Source organism: Alosa alosa, chromosome 12, assembly GCF_017589495.1.
Source record: "Alosa alosa isolate M-15738 ecotype Scorff River chromosome 12, AALO_Geno_1.1, whole genome shotgun sequence".
Classification (NCBI taxonomy): Eukaryota; Metazoa; Chordata; class Actinopteri; order Clupeiformes; family Clupeidae; genus Alosa; species Alosa alosa.
This window is the reverse complement of record NC_063200.1, coordinates 13981885-13997331: the sequence shown is the minus strand read 5'-3', so window position 1 is coordinate 13997331 and position 15447 is coordinate 13981885. Positions and strand designations below refer to the sequence as shown.

The 15447-nt window shown below is 43.9% G+C and overlaps 1 protein-coding gene across 1 annotated transcript in view; it reads right to left on the bottom strand.

The window, feature by feature from the left end:
• Window positions 1-8368, bottom strand: part of si:dkey-81j8.6 (serine/threonine-protein kinase 10) — a 15351-nt gene extending 6983 nt beyond the window's left edge. Inside the window, exons 1-9 of the mRNA XM_048259359.1 lie at window positions 8000-8368; window positions 5732-5896; window positions 5428-5476; window positions 5151-5300; window positions 4405-4477; window positions 4015-4209; window positions 3370-3544; window positions 1529-2805; window positions 331-1420 (exon numbers count right to left, since the gene is read on the bottom strand). Of these exons, the coding sequence (XP_048115316.1) occupies window positions 331-1420; window positions 1529-2805; window positions 3370-3544; window positions 4015-4209; window positions 4405-4477; window positions 5151-5300; window positions 5428-5476; window positions 5732-5896; window positions 8000-8149 (3324 nt within the window). The 5' untranslated portion in view covers window positions 8150-8368. The remainder of the gene's footprint in view (window positions 1-330; window positions 1421-1528; window positions 2806-3369; window positions 3545-4014; window positions 4210-4404; window positions 4478-5150; window positions 5301-5427; window positions 5477-5731; window positions 5897-7999) is intronic.
• Window positions 8369-15447: the final 7079 nt, after the last annotated feature.

Genomic DNA, 15447 nt, shown 5'->3' with positions numbered 1-15447 from the left:
TGCCAAAAAAAGCTGCTAAAGCCCAGCTAAAGAGACTGGCTACCTCCCCGTAGAGAAACACTCACAGATTGAACAACAATTCCATACATGTGTGCAGACTCTTGAATGACAACGGATTTTAGATTTCTTTCATTTGAGATATTTTAGCCTATGTTTAAGTATATCAGATGATGCTTTTTAATTGTGATTGTTTTTATTGTAACAGCACAAATAAGTAAAATAAGTGTTTATGATGACAGTTGCCTATATGTTGTCTTTTTGAACCTGTGATAAGGCTGAAATTCAAGAAACATACGTAAAGCTGATCATTAGCTTTGAGCTCCCACTTACCCCATCAGGTCCTGGCGACATGGGGCTCTTCTCTCGGTCCAGGATGTGGCTCTGGACATCAGTGTTGATGTTAGGGGGCCGCTTGGGGTCCGTGTGGTGGGAGCTACCATTTGCGGGTGAGAGGGGGGGTTCGGGGGCGTCTCCATTGAGCAGCGACTTGTCTGAGCGCTCAGTGCCCCCCTCCTGACCTCTCGGGGGTTCCGTCGACACCTCGAAGCTCACCTTCTTGGTGGATTTCAGCGGTGGTATCTCTGCGGTCTTCTCAGAGGGAGTGTCTCTCTGCTCCCTCGTGGTGTCTGCGTCCGCTTGCGTCCTCTCTTGTTCCTCTCTCTCGCTCTCCCTCCCCGGGCCTTCAGCTTCACTGTCCTCCAGCGCCTTGTCAATAACTTCTTCTTCCTGTCTGTTATGGAGTTCAGACGACCCCCCACTCTCCTCCTGTCCCTCTCCAGTACCTGTATCCTCAGGTTGACTCTCCCTGTCACTCAGGTCTCTCTCGACCACCTGGCTGGCTTCATCAGTGCTGTCTGTCACCTGTGCTCCTTCCTCCACCTGTGAGCTCTCACCTGGACGGAGCTCTGAACTCTCAATGGCCTCACTACCTGACACCATGACCTGCGCTTCCTGCACCGCCTCTAGACTCTCCTCTGGACACTCCCGTCCTTTTTTCTCAACAGCCTCTCCATCTGAGAGAACCTGCTCACTGGACATTTCAGTGTCTGCCTCTGCAGATGTTCCGTCTGAGGGAACCTGCTCAGTAGATATTTCAGTGTCTGCCTCTGCAGATGTTCCGTCTGAGGGAACCTGCTCAGTAGATATTTCAGTGTCTGCCTCTGCAGATGTTCCGTCTGAGGGAACCTGCTCAGTGGATATTTCAGTGTCTGCCTCTGCAGATGTTCCGTCTGAGGGAACCTGCTCAGTGGACATTTCATTGTCTGCCTCTGCAGATATTCCAGTGTCTTTCATGTCCTCTGGCAGTAGTGAGCACTCCTTGGGCTCCGCTTGGGTGACCTTGGGTTCAGTGCTGGTGACCTGGGTCTCAGGGGCAGTTTCTGGCTTCTCACCCGCCTCCTCCACCTCGTCCCCTTCCTCTCTCTCTCCTGGGGCACCTCCACCCTCCCTCCGGCCCTGTCCCTGACCCTCCTCATCCTCTCCTCCTCCACCCTCCTCCTCCTCCTCCTCCTCCTCCTCCTCCCGCCACGACGGGTGTCCACTTCTCTGCCCTCCCTCCTTTCCTAGCTTATACTGGTCTTCACTGGCGTCAGCCGTAAGGTCCGCTAGCGGCGGATGCTTGCTCACGCCTCTGGCGTCCTGCTCGCTGGCAGGCCTCGGGCTGGAGGCCAGGTCCAGGTAGTCCCCAGCAACTGGCCCCGTGTGCTCCTGCGTTGGGGCAGTCTGGGGCTTTTCCAGTGTGAGGGCAGGAAGCAGAGGACTACCTTTGTCGTCACACTCCATCATCTGGGCAACTGATGAGTCGCAGATGCTGATTGGCTGGGAGGTCAGTGTCAATGGAGCGGAGCTCTGCGCAGATAGCTGGGCTTGCATCACGTCCTGTGTGGGAGTGGTGTTGCCACCACTGTCTGAGGTTTGTGGCGTAACAGGAAGGGGCGCGTCTGGGCCCACAATGACTAGTGTTTCAGCACCACTCTGGGTGTCTGATGCAGGGGGTGGATCTGTCTGGGATGCAGGAACTGATGAGTGTATCTCTGATGAAGGAGGTGTGGGTGTGTTGGATGCAGGAGATGTGTGTGTTTCTGATGGAGGAGGTGGGTGTTTTTCTGATGGAGGATGTGTGTGTGTGTCTGGTGCAGGAGGTGGGTGTGTATCTGACAAAGGTGTGTGTGTATCCAATGGATGTGGCTGACACACTTCTGCTTCCGCATGTCCAAGCGTCTGTCCCACTGCTCCATCCATCTCCACGGTGGTGTCCGACTTCTCTACTATGGCCCCAGAGACTGCAGGCACATCATGGTCCTCTGAGGTGCCATCCACGGTGTCCTGGGCAGGTTCGGCCTGTGCTGCAGCGGGAGCGATGTCGGAGCCCTCCTCTTGGCTGGCTTTGGGGGCGTCATGCTGCTTCGCCCCAGAGGACAGAGGGTTCTCGCTCCAGAAGCCGGATTTGCGTCGGGACAGGAAGGACAGCAGTGTGCCTGGTACTGACCGGCGCCTGGCCCTCTTCTGGGCCTTGTCCCCTGCTGACGAACTCTTCCTGGATGTTGCCGTGCCAACGTTCTGAACATTCTGTGTTGCTGGTTCCACAGGGGGGGATTCCGGGGCTGGGGATTCCGGAGTAGAAGGTTCTGGAGTGGGAGGTTCTGGAGTGGGGGGTTCTGGTGCTGGAGGTTCAGGGGCAATACTGGGTGAAGTGGCCTCAGGTGTCTCCTGGGTCACCAAGTCCTCAATCTTCTCTCCACACACAGATGGTCTTTTCTCCTGCTCAGTGCTGCCCTCTACAGCGCTGTGGATGTCCAGCAGAGACTAGACACCAAGAGAACTAACATCAATCATACACATACTGAACATATCTACAAAATAATATATATGTGTGTGTGTGTGTGTGTGTGTGTGTGTGTGTGTGTGTGTGTGTGTGTGTGTGTGTGTGTGTGTTGCTAGGTCAGTAATCACCTACAGAGAGCCGCTCAGACAATGTCAGAAGTGCCGTTCGTCATGTTATGAGGTTATGTGTCATCAAAATGATTTTGGAAACGTTATGTTAAGGTCAAAAAACTGTTAAGGGTGCCTTTAAGATTCTAATACCATCCTAGCAACATCCTGGATACTGTCCCCTATTAACATCTGGGATACCATCCAGGATATAGCTAGGATGGTATCAGAATTTTAAATTGGTAAGTTACTTAATTAAATGTCTGTCTGTGTGTGTGTCTGTATGTTAGCATGGCTCAGAATGTTGATAAGTCAGCCTCAATCTCCTCAATGACTTTGGCCAGGTTTCTGTGTGTGTGTGTGTGTGTGTGTGTGTGTGTGTGTGTGTGTGTGTGTGTGTGTGTGTGTGTGTGTTAGCGTGACCCAGCATGACTCTACCTCAGCCTCGAATTCCTCTGTAACCTCGGCCTTGGCCTCGGCAATGAGGTCCCGAAGGCTGCGCCCGTCACGTCCGGCGCAGGAGAAGGGGTGTGTCTGCAGCTGCTGGGCACCCCAGCGCGACTCCGGAGTCTTATGCAGCGCACGACGCAGGAAGTCCTGGAAGTGTGACGACCTGGATGGGCAAGGTCAGAGGTCAGGCACTGAGACAGGGTTGGTGCAGTAAAGCATTATATGGCATCATAAGAGTGAACACTGAGACGGGATTGGTGCAGTAAAACATCATATGGCATCATACTGTACAAGTGAATGGACATGATCTATAGAATAAGGAGAAGGGTGAAGAAGGCATCCATGCAGTAGAGTTATCAGGGTGCATATTGACTGACTGACTGACTGACTAACTGATCAATCAATAAACTCCAGCGCTCACCAGAGGCGTGGGTTAGTGAGGGTGGATGGAGGGGACTTGATTGATTGAAGTGACTGACAGACTGACTGATTAATTGATTGATTGATTAATTGAATGAAGGAATGAATGAACGGTTCTTTGATTGGATTCCTTCATTGATTGGATGGCTGGATGGTTAAATGGCTGGTTGGTGGGTTCTTTGATTGATTGATTAGTCGATAGATTGTGCTCACCAGAGGCGTGGGTTGGCGAGGGTGGGTGGAGGGGACTTGGTGATCTTAAGCAGCACCCTCATGGGGTTGAGCGAGTGGTGGGGGGGCTCCATCTCCGCAGCCTCGATCAGTGTGATGCCCATGGACCAGATGTCTGACTTGCTGGTGTACGGGTTGTCCTTCGACGTCTCACAGTAGATCACTTCAGGGGCCATCCTGGGACAGGCAGGGCAGATGGACCAAAATAAACAAACCATTTGCCTCCACCTGAGGAGGTGAGCTTGTATGCTAAAACAGAAATATGTATCCTCTCCTTTTTTTTAACTTCCTTGGGAGTGCTTTCCAAACTACTGTCTAAGAGTAAGTGGGTTGTTATTGTGTATATTTTTTAAATAAAACTGTGACACCAACCAGTATGGTGTGCCGATGAACGTCGCTCGCTTTTGGAGGGAATAGTCATTTTTAGCAGACACTCCGAAATCAGCTGGACAAAACAAAAGCAAAGAGCACAGATAGTATGATTTGGGGTTATTGTGATTTTTACTCATTGATGTACATCATTTAGTATGTGTTATATGTTCAGGTCTGTATGTGGCATAGACTGGTTCAGATATACAGTTAATGAAGGAGAAATCAAGCCATTTTTTTACATAGATATCCGTTTCTCGAGGTCACCAAGTGCTGTCGGTACGGAAAAAAACTAAAACAATCGGTTTTGCCTAGCTTGAGTTGCTGCAACCAACAGCTAAAACGGCCAGGCAGCTACAGCACTACACTCTGGGGGTATAAACATGGGGGCTCATGAACATGCCCCCAGAATGTAGCACCGTAGCTGCCTGAAAGCTCTAGCTGTTGGCTGGAGCAATTCGAGCTACTAGGTAAAACCGATTGTTTTCGGAGTTTTTTGTACCGACAGTACTCGGAGACTTCAAGAAACAGAGTTCTATGTAAAAAAAATTGCTGGATTTCTCCTTTAACATTTTAGCACGTTAGCATGTTAAATCTCTGCCTGGGTTTGAGTGTGTGTTTGTGTGTGTTTGTGAGAGAGAGTGTGTGTATGTTTGTGTGTGTGCGCACGTGTGTGTGTGTGTGTGTGTGCGTGCATGCATGTACATCTATATACAGTATATGTGTGTGTGTGTGTGTGTGTGTGTTACCCAGTTTGACGACTCCTTCCATGGTCAGAAGAATGTTGCCAGCCTTGAGGTCTCTGTGGATGATGTGGTGCTGATGCAGGTAGGAGAGCGCCTGCAGAGACTGGCAACACACCTCACTGATCTGCTGCTCATTCAGACCCCGCTCCAGCTCTGCACACACACACGCACACACATCCATACATACACAATCACTACTGTACATTCAATTCACTACATGCTTTATAACACATAAGGTGGCATGTGGAATTTTAGGGGAGATGGTTTCAGTGCCACTCACCAAGCATGATGTCATCTAATGCTCCCCCAGGGCAGAACTCAATAAGGATCTACAGAAGGGCAACAGAAATCAATCAATCAATCTATCTATCTATCTACACATCTATATATCTATGTATGTATAGCACATTTTCTATAGACATGGAATTCAGTTCTAAGTGTTGGCAAGATTGTTTAACTAAATAATATGTAACTACAATGACCCCATGAAGAAGGAGAACAAAACAAACTAGCTTTTGCAGGCCAATCAGCATGTTTTGGTGTTGAACTGAGTCTATCTACTGTTGGCTTGTGAGTCTGCTCACCCAGAGCCAGCCTTCAAAGAAAATGGCGTCCAGCAGTGAGATGATGTTGCCGTGGTGACACTCTGCCAGGATGTCGATCTCTGTGATGTAATCCTCCAGCTGTTCTTCGCCCCGCACCTCGATGACTTTGGCAGCGGCGAAGGCGTTGGTTTCCCGGTTGCGTGTCTTCACCATAAACACAGGACGTCATCAGAGCTATTGCTTGTTTTTAATTTTAACATTTTTATTTCAGATTGTGTTTTTCATGGACATAGTATACTTTTTCAGACTATAGATTGTTCATATACACTTTTGTATATATAAACACCAGGCGGAGAGATAAATGGGTGAAAATGTCAAACAGGAAGTCATTTTCTGCGTGCTATGTTTGGCAGGAAATCTGCAAAACCGCAGCAGAGCTTCGATGTCAGTCTGTCGGTTACCAAGGCAACGTGTCTTTTGAGAAATGCAAAGAGCCAATGCACCATTAAAGGATTAGACATAAATAGAGAGGGACAGAAATGATAGATCCAGAAAATATTATAAGGACTTTAAATTATTAAGTGATTTTAATTTATGTAAATCATTATTCCTTATTATCACTGTTGCAGTCTCTCATTCTCAGTCAAGTGTATTTTGTTATATTATCAGAAAAATCATACAAACTGTAAATTCACATTTTTAAAATGAACATACCTCTTGTATATATGGAGCATGTATGTGTATAGCGTCTATCAGGGGTTTTCAACTGATTGTGAACCAGGGACCACCATTTTGACTAATTACGTAACCCCAGGACCACCACTGAATAAAACATTGCAACTACAAATTGCCGCATTGCAACTACATTACTGAATCCATGGTTAAGGACCACCAGCAATGTCCTCACGGACCACAAGTGGGCCGCGGACCACTGGTTGAAAACCCCTGGCATATATAAATAAATGTTGTGAAAAGGGAAACATTTTTAAATAATCTTGGCCTATTGTAAACAGACAGTCATTTTTTTATAGAAGAAGAATTCTGGAGTAAATCTGTCTAAAATTCTAACAAGAATTTACAGAATTTAGAAATCTGCTATTTTATCATCTTTGCCAGAGAGGAGAAGAGAGGAGCGTTTTAAATCAGGATAAGATTACCAATCCGAGTCAGATTAACACTCTGTGTTCACATCTCACTGGACATGCTTGAAATTGAGTATTTTAGCTTTTTACATCAAACATGTTTTCAGTCCGTTTGAAGTCAGCACACTTTCGAGCTCATCACTGCGAAGTGGACTTGAATGTGGCACCAAACCACCAACTGCTCAGCACTCCCAAGGCGCCCATCCCCCATCTATACCCCGGGCGTAGCGCCGTGGCTGCTAAACCACTCACTCCTCTAGGCCAGTGGTTCTTAAACTTTTTGTCTGACGACCCTCCAAAAAACATGGGCCAAGTCTCGCCAACCCCCTTCTCTCTAACTGGCGGAATTTGGTTTTGAAATATTGTGAGATGGGCTTTGGAAGCAGAGGCAGAAAATGTCTTCTCTCATAGGTATGTCAACATCAAAATATTTTTGGCGACCCCCAGTTTGAGAACCACTGCTCTAGACAATGGTAGGGGCAGTGACCGCTACATTTGACCAGTCCAAAAGGCCACATCCTACTTGACCTGGTCAAATACAGTAGTCGTATTTCTCTGCCCCTTACCGTGTGTGTGTGTGTGTGTGTGTGTGTGTGTGTGTGTGTGTGGTCAAATAGAGAACTCAAACTCAAGCTACTGGAGTCTCTTTCACAATACAGCCTGTTCCATGACAATCATTTCTCATGACAAAGTGGATAGGTGAATGTTATGCAATAGTGTATGTGAGTCTTAATAGAGCGGGAGGGGTCCTGTGTGTGATGGAGTGATGTTTGTGCCCCTTATCCTACCGATGCTCAAACACTGTAGATAGGCCATTGCTCTCCAGAGGATGGTGTAGGTTCTGTCCCAGTGCGGACGCCTGTTGACTCTTCACAATGGGGCTAAGTGAATATAAAGCTTACTGTATGTTTGAGTGTCTCATTTGAGCCTTGTGTGTGGTGTGGTGTTGTGGCATATCTCTATCGCCCAACCTGTGGTTCTGGTGTGATGTGTATGTGTTTGTGTGTGTGTGTGGGTTTGTGTGTGTTTGTGTGTGCATGCATGTGTGTGCGTGTGTGTTTGTGTGGGTTTGTGTGTGCACGCATGTGTGTGTGTGTGTGCATGCATGCGTGTGTGTGTGTGTTGTGTGTGTGTGTGTACGATGACGCTCTTCCTCCCCTCCTACCTTGTAGACCTTCCCGAAGGCTCCGTCCCCCAGTTCTCCGAGGGTCTCCCAGGCCTCCGCAGGGTCCACATCCCTCTGCAGGTTCTCGTACTGCTTCACGCGTTTTTTCTCCGCGCCCAGACGGAAGATACGCATCAGGAGGGCCGCCATTGCCCTCTCCTCCTCCTCTTTTCTCTCTCTTCTTTGTCCCCCTCTCCTGTGCTGCGCTCCCTCTGTCTGGCCCAGCCGAAGTGTCCAGCGTCTTCGTCCTCTCTCCGTCAGGCAGTGGGCATCGGCCCAGACGCTTGCCGAGAACTGTTGTCGTCTCTTAGGACAAAGGGACTTTCAGCGGAGACAGAAACAAACAGTTGACATGACATGCCGCTCTGAGCTTCTGCACACCTCTGAGCGAGCCAGGAAACTGCAACGCAAAACCACATCCGTTAAAGATAGAGGGGAGAGAGAGAGAGAAGAGAGAGAGAGAGAGAGAGAGAGGCTGAAAATGGGTGAGGTGTTGGAGGCTTGCGTGTGTTTTAAACTGTGTGTTATTGAGGGGTGAGACTTGTTTATGCTGGGGGTAAAACAAACAATGGCTGATGAAGAAGAGGCCAATTGAAGAATAGAGAGTGTTTATTGTACTGAAGAAGAGTTTCCAAGTGGCACTGTTGTCGGTGTGTTTCCATTTTGTCATTATGTGGTTTCAGACTCCACACACTGCAGCAGGTCATAAGGACACACACACACACACGTATACACATACACATAAACACACACATACATACACATACATACACACACACACATGCATACACATACACACACATACACACACACATACACATGCACGCACATACACACACACACACACACACACACACACACATAACCAAAAGTAAAAGCCATAACCAATAGTAAAAATTATACTTAAATTGGTGTATTAAAGGGACACCAGGCAAGCCTGATGCTTTTTCTCTATGAAACTCCCCCCCGCTCGGTCTGAAGCTCTTTTCCTTTTCTTTGCGTCTTCCGTCAAGGGTTTTCGCTGCTTCTTCGCCGGCTCTGCCATTATACACACGTTTGCAACAATCTCTAGCGTTTTGTTAGCCTGCCTCTGTGCTGTAAACTGATCCTGCTTCGTCGGCGGGTAGGATACACCGAACTTGCAAGTGGGATATTCTTCCTACAGGCAGTAGGGCGAGAGAGCCTTCATTAAGCCCGTAATGAGTCATTTAACCATATACCGACTTACGAAGATGATTAATTAACACAAAAACGTTGCCTGGTGTCCCTTTAAACTCTTACCAAATTGTTTCAGAAGTGCAGCAAACACTTCTTTCTTGTGATTTGCAATTCCAAAGAAAATTCATGTCCATATCTGTTGAACCCTCTTAGATAGATAGATACTTTATTGATCCCCGAGGGGAAATTCAAGATTGCCATAAGAGCAGCCATAGGTTGTCCGGCCCATGCCGGATAAGCTATTGTGATTGGATTTTGTGTTTTTGGTGATTCAGAAACGGGCGTCGATGACGTCCTTTCCAGATAGACCTATACAGGGACCTAAGTTCGAGTCTGACCTGAGTCATTTTCCAATCCTAACCCATCTCTCTCCCACTCTCATAAAAGCCCAAAAAATGTATTAAAAGCCCAAACTAAATTTAAAGGAAATGTGATCATATATGCAAGAAACAACTAAAAAAAGAAAAGCATCCATACATCACATTCCCACATTGCTGTTTTTTGTATGGTGAAAAGTGCAAGTACAAAAAGCCAAAAATACACAAAACACATACAAATGAACAAATGGATGGTAACACGTGCAAATTAAGAAATCACCTATACTGTACATTTCAAAACATTTGCGCAGCACAAGAAATGATTAACAGGTGAAATGAAAGAATGCTGTTTAACTCACCAGTCTGTGCTGCTTTTACCTACAGCTGAGTGGAGAATGCTTAACACTTAAGGAAACCAAGGGTCCTATTTTAATGCTGGCCAAAGTGCAAAGTCAGTCTATGAGTAAAGTTCTCATGCATGAACTGCATCATGTGGTGTGAGACAGCTTTTAGCTGGCCCACTGCTGTGTGTGCTTAGGATCTCCCTGATGGTATTAAATTTGCAAATAAATTTAGATTTTGCATAGTTAAGCAAGCTTTAGTTAGACTTTGCACTTTGCCCTGCAGCCTACCAGCTTTTCAGTATAGTCATTCTTGTACGTCAAACCCACCTAAAGTGTTTCTTGCCAAAGAGCGCAATTTTCCATTTCATCTGACAGTTTTTAGAAAGATAGGACTCATGAGGAAAAGTTTTATTTATTTATTTATTTATTTATTTATTTAATAATTACTATAGTAGTTGGTTGGCACCGAGACCTGAGTTCTTATTTCGTTCTCCTCATGCTCCCATGTTGTGAGAATGACAATAAAAGTATCTATCTATCTATCTATCTATCTATCTATCTATCAATAGACCACAATTCCAGACAAAGACACTGTACCATTCAGTAACACCTGCCGTTTACATTTGTAATTAAATGACTGGAAAGGCGTTTACCTGGCATGCCCTCTAAATAATCTATTAGCAGTGAGGTCACTTTTTAAGATTTTTTGGGGGACTTAGTGACCCCAAGATGGTACCTTTTTTTGTAACTCTCCAAAGTGGTTCTTATGGAATTTGTTGCCTCTCTTACCATCCTTCATGCTGTGCATGGGGGCAAGATCACATGTTTGTCACATTTCAGCCTTGCCATCTCCAGCCATTGTGTGTAGTTAATTATGCACTGGCATGCTGACCGACAGGTCCATGGATGGCACTTGAGTGCAAGGACGAGACAAAATGGAAAAAAGGAACAAAGTAAAAAGAAAAATGATAGTTGTGAGGAAGACAAAAGAAAAAGCCTTGTTGTTACAGGCATCAACTACATAAGAAGATGTTTCCCAAAGCCTTGTTGTTACAGGCATCAACTACATAAGAAGATGTTTCCCAAAGCCTTGTTGTTACAGGCATCAACTACATAAGAAGATGTTTCCCAAAGCCTTGTTGTTACAGGCATCAACTACATAAGAAGATGTTTCCCAAAGCCTTGTTGTTACAGGCATCAACTACATAAGAAGATGTTTCCCAAAGCCTTGTTGTTACAGGCATCAACTACATAAGAAGATATTTCCCAAAGCCTTGTTGTTACAGGCATCAACTACATAAGAAGGTATTTCCCAATTGCAATAAGAAGAAATGTATACCTTAACAAAACAAATACAATGGCATGCACCTTGAATGCAATTTACACATAGTAGGGCCTACACATGCCTAGTATTGAGGTCTAATTCTTATTCATTTGGTTAAGTTTATTCAGGTATTAGTGCTTGCTAACTAACAACCAATTCATATTGCATTACATTTGACATATGCAATTGGCACCATAGCCTATATAAAGAATAAAAACAAATCCTTCTAATACATACGACAGCACAGCATGGCATTCTGATTGGCCCACTGGTCCGCCAGCTCCACAACATGCTGGGTGGACCATTCTGGATGAGCTCCTCTTGAATCTGACAACAAAAAAAGTCAGCTGTGCAGATGTTTTGTCTAAAACTGTATAGCCAACAAACTATTTTACTAAGTCATGTAAATGTTGGTTTGTTTATTTCAACTTCACTGACATGGTGCAGGTCACTAGAGAATAGATGTGGCTTACTCTTTCCCTCACACCTGTAAGATCATGTGAGGATGTTTTGAAAGAGAACTAGGATGCCTACAAACACTTTAAATATTGTGGAAAAAAAGATAGTAAAGCATTCAACACATACACTTTTATTACACATTATAAGGGTGCTATTTCTACCATTCCAGCTTTGAAAACTGAAACTTCTTCAACAACACGATACTCACCTGTTTCATGACTTTCATTCTCTGCCTAGTAGTCTATTCCGATTGGACTAGCAGAATCAGATTCTATGGGTGAAGGAAAATATTTTATTATCTTAGGAGGAAAGAACCTGGGTACTGTTGGTGTAAATCTTGAAATCCATTGGAGGGGTTCTTGGTGTCGGATAATGAAGTCACACACATTATCGTACACTTTCACTATGATAAATGTTTTCACAATATAAACGTCTCATAATGTCCCTTCTACAAACTAGGCCTATGTCATGATAGATTTAGACTAGAGATAGATAGATAGATAGATAGATAGATAGATAGATAGATAGATAGATAGATACTTTATTGATCCCCAGGGGAAATTCAAGGTCTCAGTAGCATACAGACAACACACACACATTCACTAACAGCAGAAAAAGTAATTAAAAGTATATAATAGAAAAACACAACTAAGCAATAAGGACAGTAGAAGATAAAGAATATACTAAATATACTAAAGATTATACTAACTAACACTTAATCTAAATTAATTCTAAGACTACTATCAATCGTAGGCCTATTATTGAGAAATAATAAGAAATAGCTGGGGAAAGTTACGTATCAGAAACTGTTAACATTCATTCTTTAAAAACACACATGCGCGGACACAGTGTCCCGGGTGTCAACAGACCTTCACAAACTCCGGCGAAACCGGACGGTTTTTTGTTGCACTTCAGCCCCTGGTCCCGCCCAGACCCAGAATCCGCCGCAGCACTCTCCTTTCTGCTTGGCACACTCTTTGCAGCACTGGCAGATACTAGTCAACAGCGCCCCCTTGCAGTCCTTCGGTTCCTTGCGCTTTATCATATGACACGGCACGCATGGCAACGCCTGGCTGGTTGTCGCAAAAAGGATAATAATTTGGAGGATGAGAACGCATTTCAGTAGAAGATGCATCCTGGAGGAGACTGTGATAATCCCAGAGTTCCTAGTTTGTATTTCTGCATAGTCTGTCTGCCTCTTTACCCCCTCCATGTTTGGATACTGTCTGTCCACTAGCCACTTTTTACCACTGTCTTTCTGCCTCAATGTTTGCGTGCTATATTAGCACATTAGCACATATGCATAACCCCTCCCTCCATGCCACAGCCTACTGTTGCCACACTTATACCTTTTCTTAAAATAGTTATATATATAGATAGATAGACTTTATTCTTGCACTGTTGCACTGTTGGACTTACTCATTTGCACTATCACCATGACCACTTTCACCATGACACTCACTCACACAGAGCACCTTACCTTACCTTACTATGCACAGAGAATCACAGGCTCAGTCCCTGCCTCAGTCATTGCAAGCGCCTCTTGATTGATTAATCACCACTATGTGGATACTGTTTTTAGAATTGATTTAGATTAAGTGTTAGTTAGTATAATTTGTATTTTAGTATATTCTTTATTTTCTACTGTCCTTATTGCTTAGTTGTGTTCTTATATTATATACTTTTAATTACTTTTTCTGCTGTTAGTGAATGTGTGTGTGTTGTCTGTATGCTACTGAGACCTTGAATGTCCCCATGGGGATCAATAAAGTATCTATCTATCTATCTATCTATCTATCTATCTATCTATCTATCTTTTTCCAAGACAGCTTCAGCTTCTAAATTCATGTGTCTCTCTCCCTCCTCTTATCCGTCTCTCTCAACTTCAGTCAGGTTTTATGCAACAGGATTGCAATGCGAAATCTGTCCCACCTCTTTGACACACCCCCACTTCAGTGTTGACTCACTTAGTAAAGGAAAAGTCTTTACATGTTGAGGTAAGCCTAAAGCACAAACATGCATCATTAGGCTACTGTATCTATCTGAAATAAGGAGCTGTATAGGCATATTGGTAACACTTCTTATAAACCCAGTATGCATAAAGCATGAAACACATTCATAAAGAATTATAAAGCATTCATAAATCCTCACATTTATTGACATTATGTGTAAGTATTTACAGGCATACTCATGACACTTATGAGTTATGAAGCTTTATGATGCTGTCTTAAAAGCCTTTACAATTTTATTACACATAACACATTATAGTAATAAAATAGTCTGAGTTTGAAATTCAGCTGGTACTTTGCAAAACTTAGAAGATACCTAGGCACTCATCTGGTGAAATAGTTAAAATGCCTTTATTTTATGGGCAGATCATGATAAAAAAAAACACTTTGACGCATTTCGGCTCAAATGCCTTTGTTAGGAAGTGAACAATCTCTGAGACAAGTCGGTTTAAAACATCAATATGAGTGGCTGAACAGGTGTGAAACATTGGATCATCAATTAACCAATGGCAAACAAAGGTAGCCACAATCAGACAAAACATAGGTGGCCAACAGGGGGCCTCAAATCCACCCAGCAAAGTAAGAGTCCATCAGGTATAGACAAACATGTACTCTACACACACATACATAGGAAAATAAGCATAAGTCTTTAAAGGAAATGGCAGTATTCTACATCTTCATTACTTCTTGTGGCTTGTAGGGAAGGGCATTTGATTAAATTGTCTTAGTTGATCGTCGGGAGAATTAATGATCAACTATCGATTAATCATTAATATTTTTATATTAAAAATCATTATTTATTTAGTTTTTTAACTTTTTTTAAGGTAGCCTATACTATGCAGGTTTAGGTATTTTTGGCGAGTGTAGAGCTCCCTCTAGAGTTGCGATGTATTGCGATGCACATAAGCTGATTTAAGCCAATTCACTAACTCAAGACTTCATGGCCATCATGGATATAAAACGTTTTTTGAAAACAACGAAAGGATGGAGGGAACAAAGCAAAGCCAGGAGTTATTTCAGATGGGCAACAACAAGGTAGGCAAAATTGTGGTGCTTGTCAAAACCTTAGCACAGCTGGAATATTGCTTAGGCTGATGTTAAAGTGCACACACAACGGTTAATTGGAACAAAACTAAAGGTAACTTTAGCCTTTATAGGGCTGTATAAAGTTGTCCAAATGAATGGGTCGTAATTAGGCGTTGTTGTTGTAAAGATATTGCATGTGGATGTTGTACTGCTACTTTTTAGGTGATCAATGCACGAACAAAACCGGGAAACGGACAAGTAAGTACTTAAACATTCAATTATCCTTATTACTGTAATCTATATGCCCACTTCTGAATTGGGTTGCATCTGTAGGCCTTTCTATGAACTCAAAATAGGCTATTTAATTATTTCAACTCATTTCAGACATTCCGCAAGCTACTAATCCTCCGTAACATATATTTGAAGAACATGTGGGAATAACATATTAAAGATATGAACATATTACAGATTAAAACACGCATACGCATTCACATACAGATAGTCAGTTGTACGACAGAGTATTGTCGACATGTCGACATTAAACTTGACATTTCGAGAATAAAGTTGAAATATCATATCTACTTTAATCTCGACGTGTCGACTTTAAAGTCGAAATGCCGACATTAAACTCGAAATACAGTTTAAACATAGCCTACAGTTTAAGCTATGTAGCCTACATTAACACACAATATGTGACATGAATAATAGGCTTCAAATAGGTGTTATTTCAGATAGATTGCTAGATTGCAGA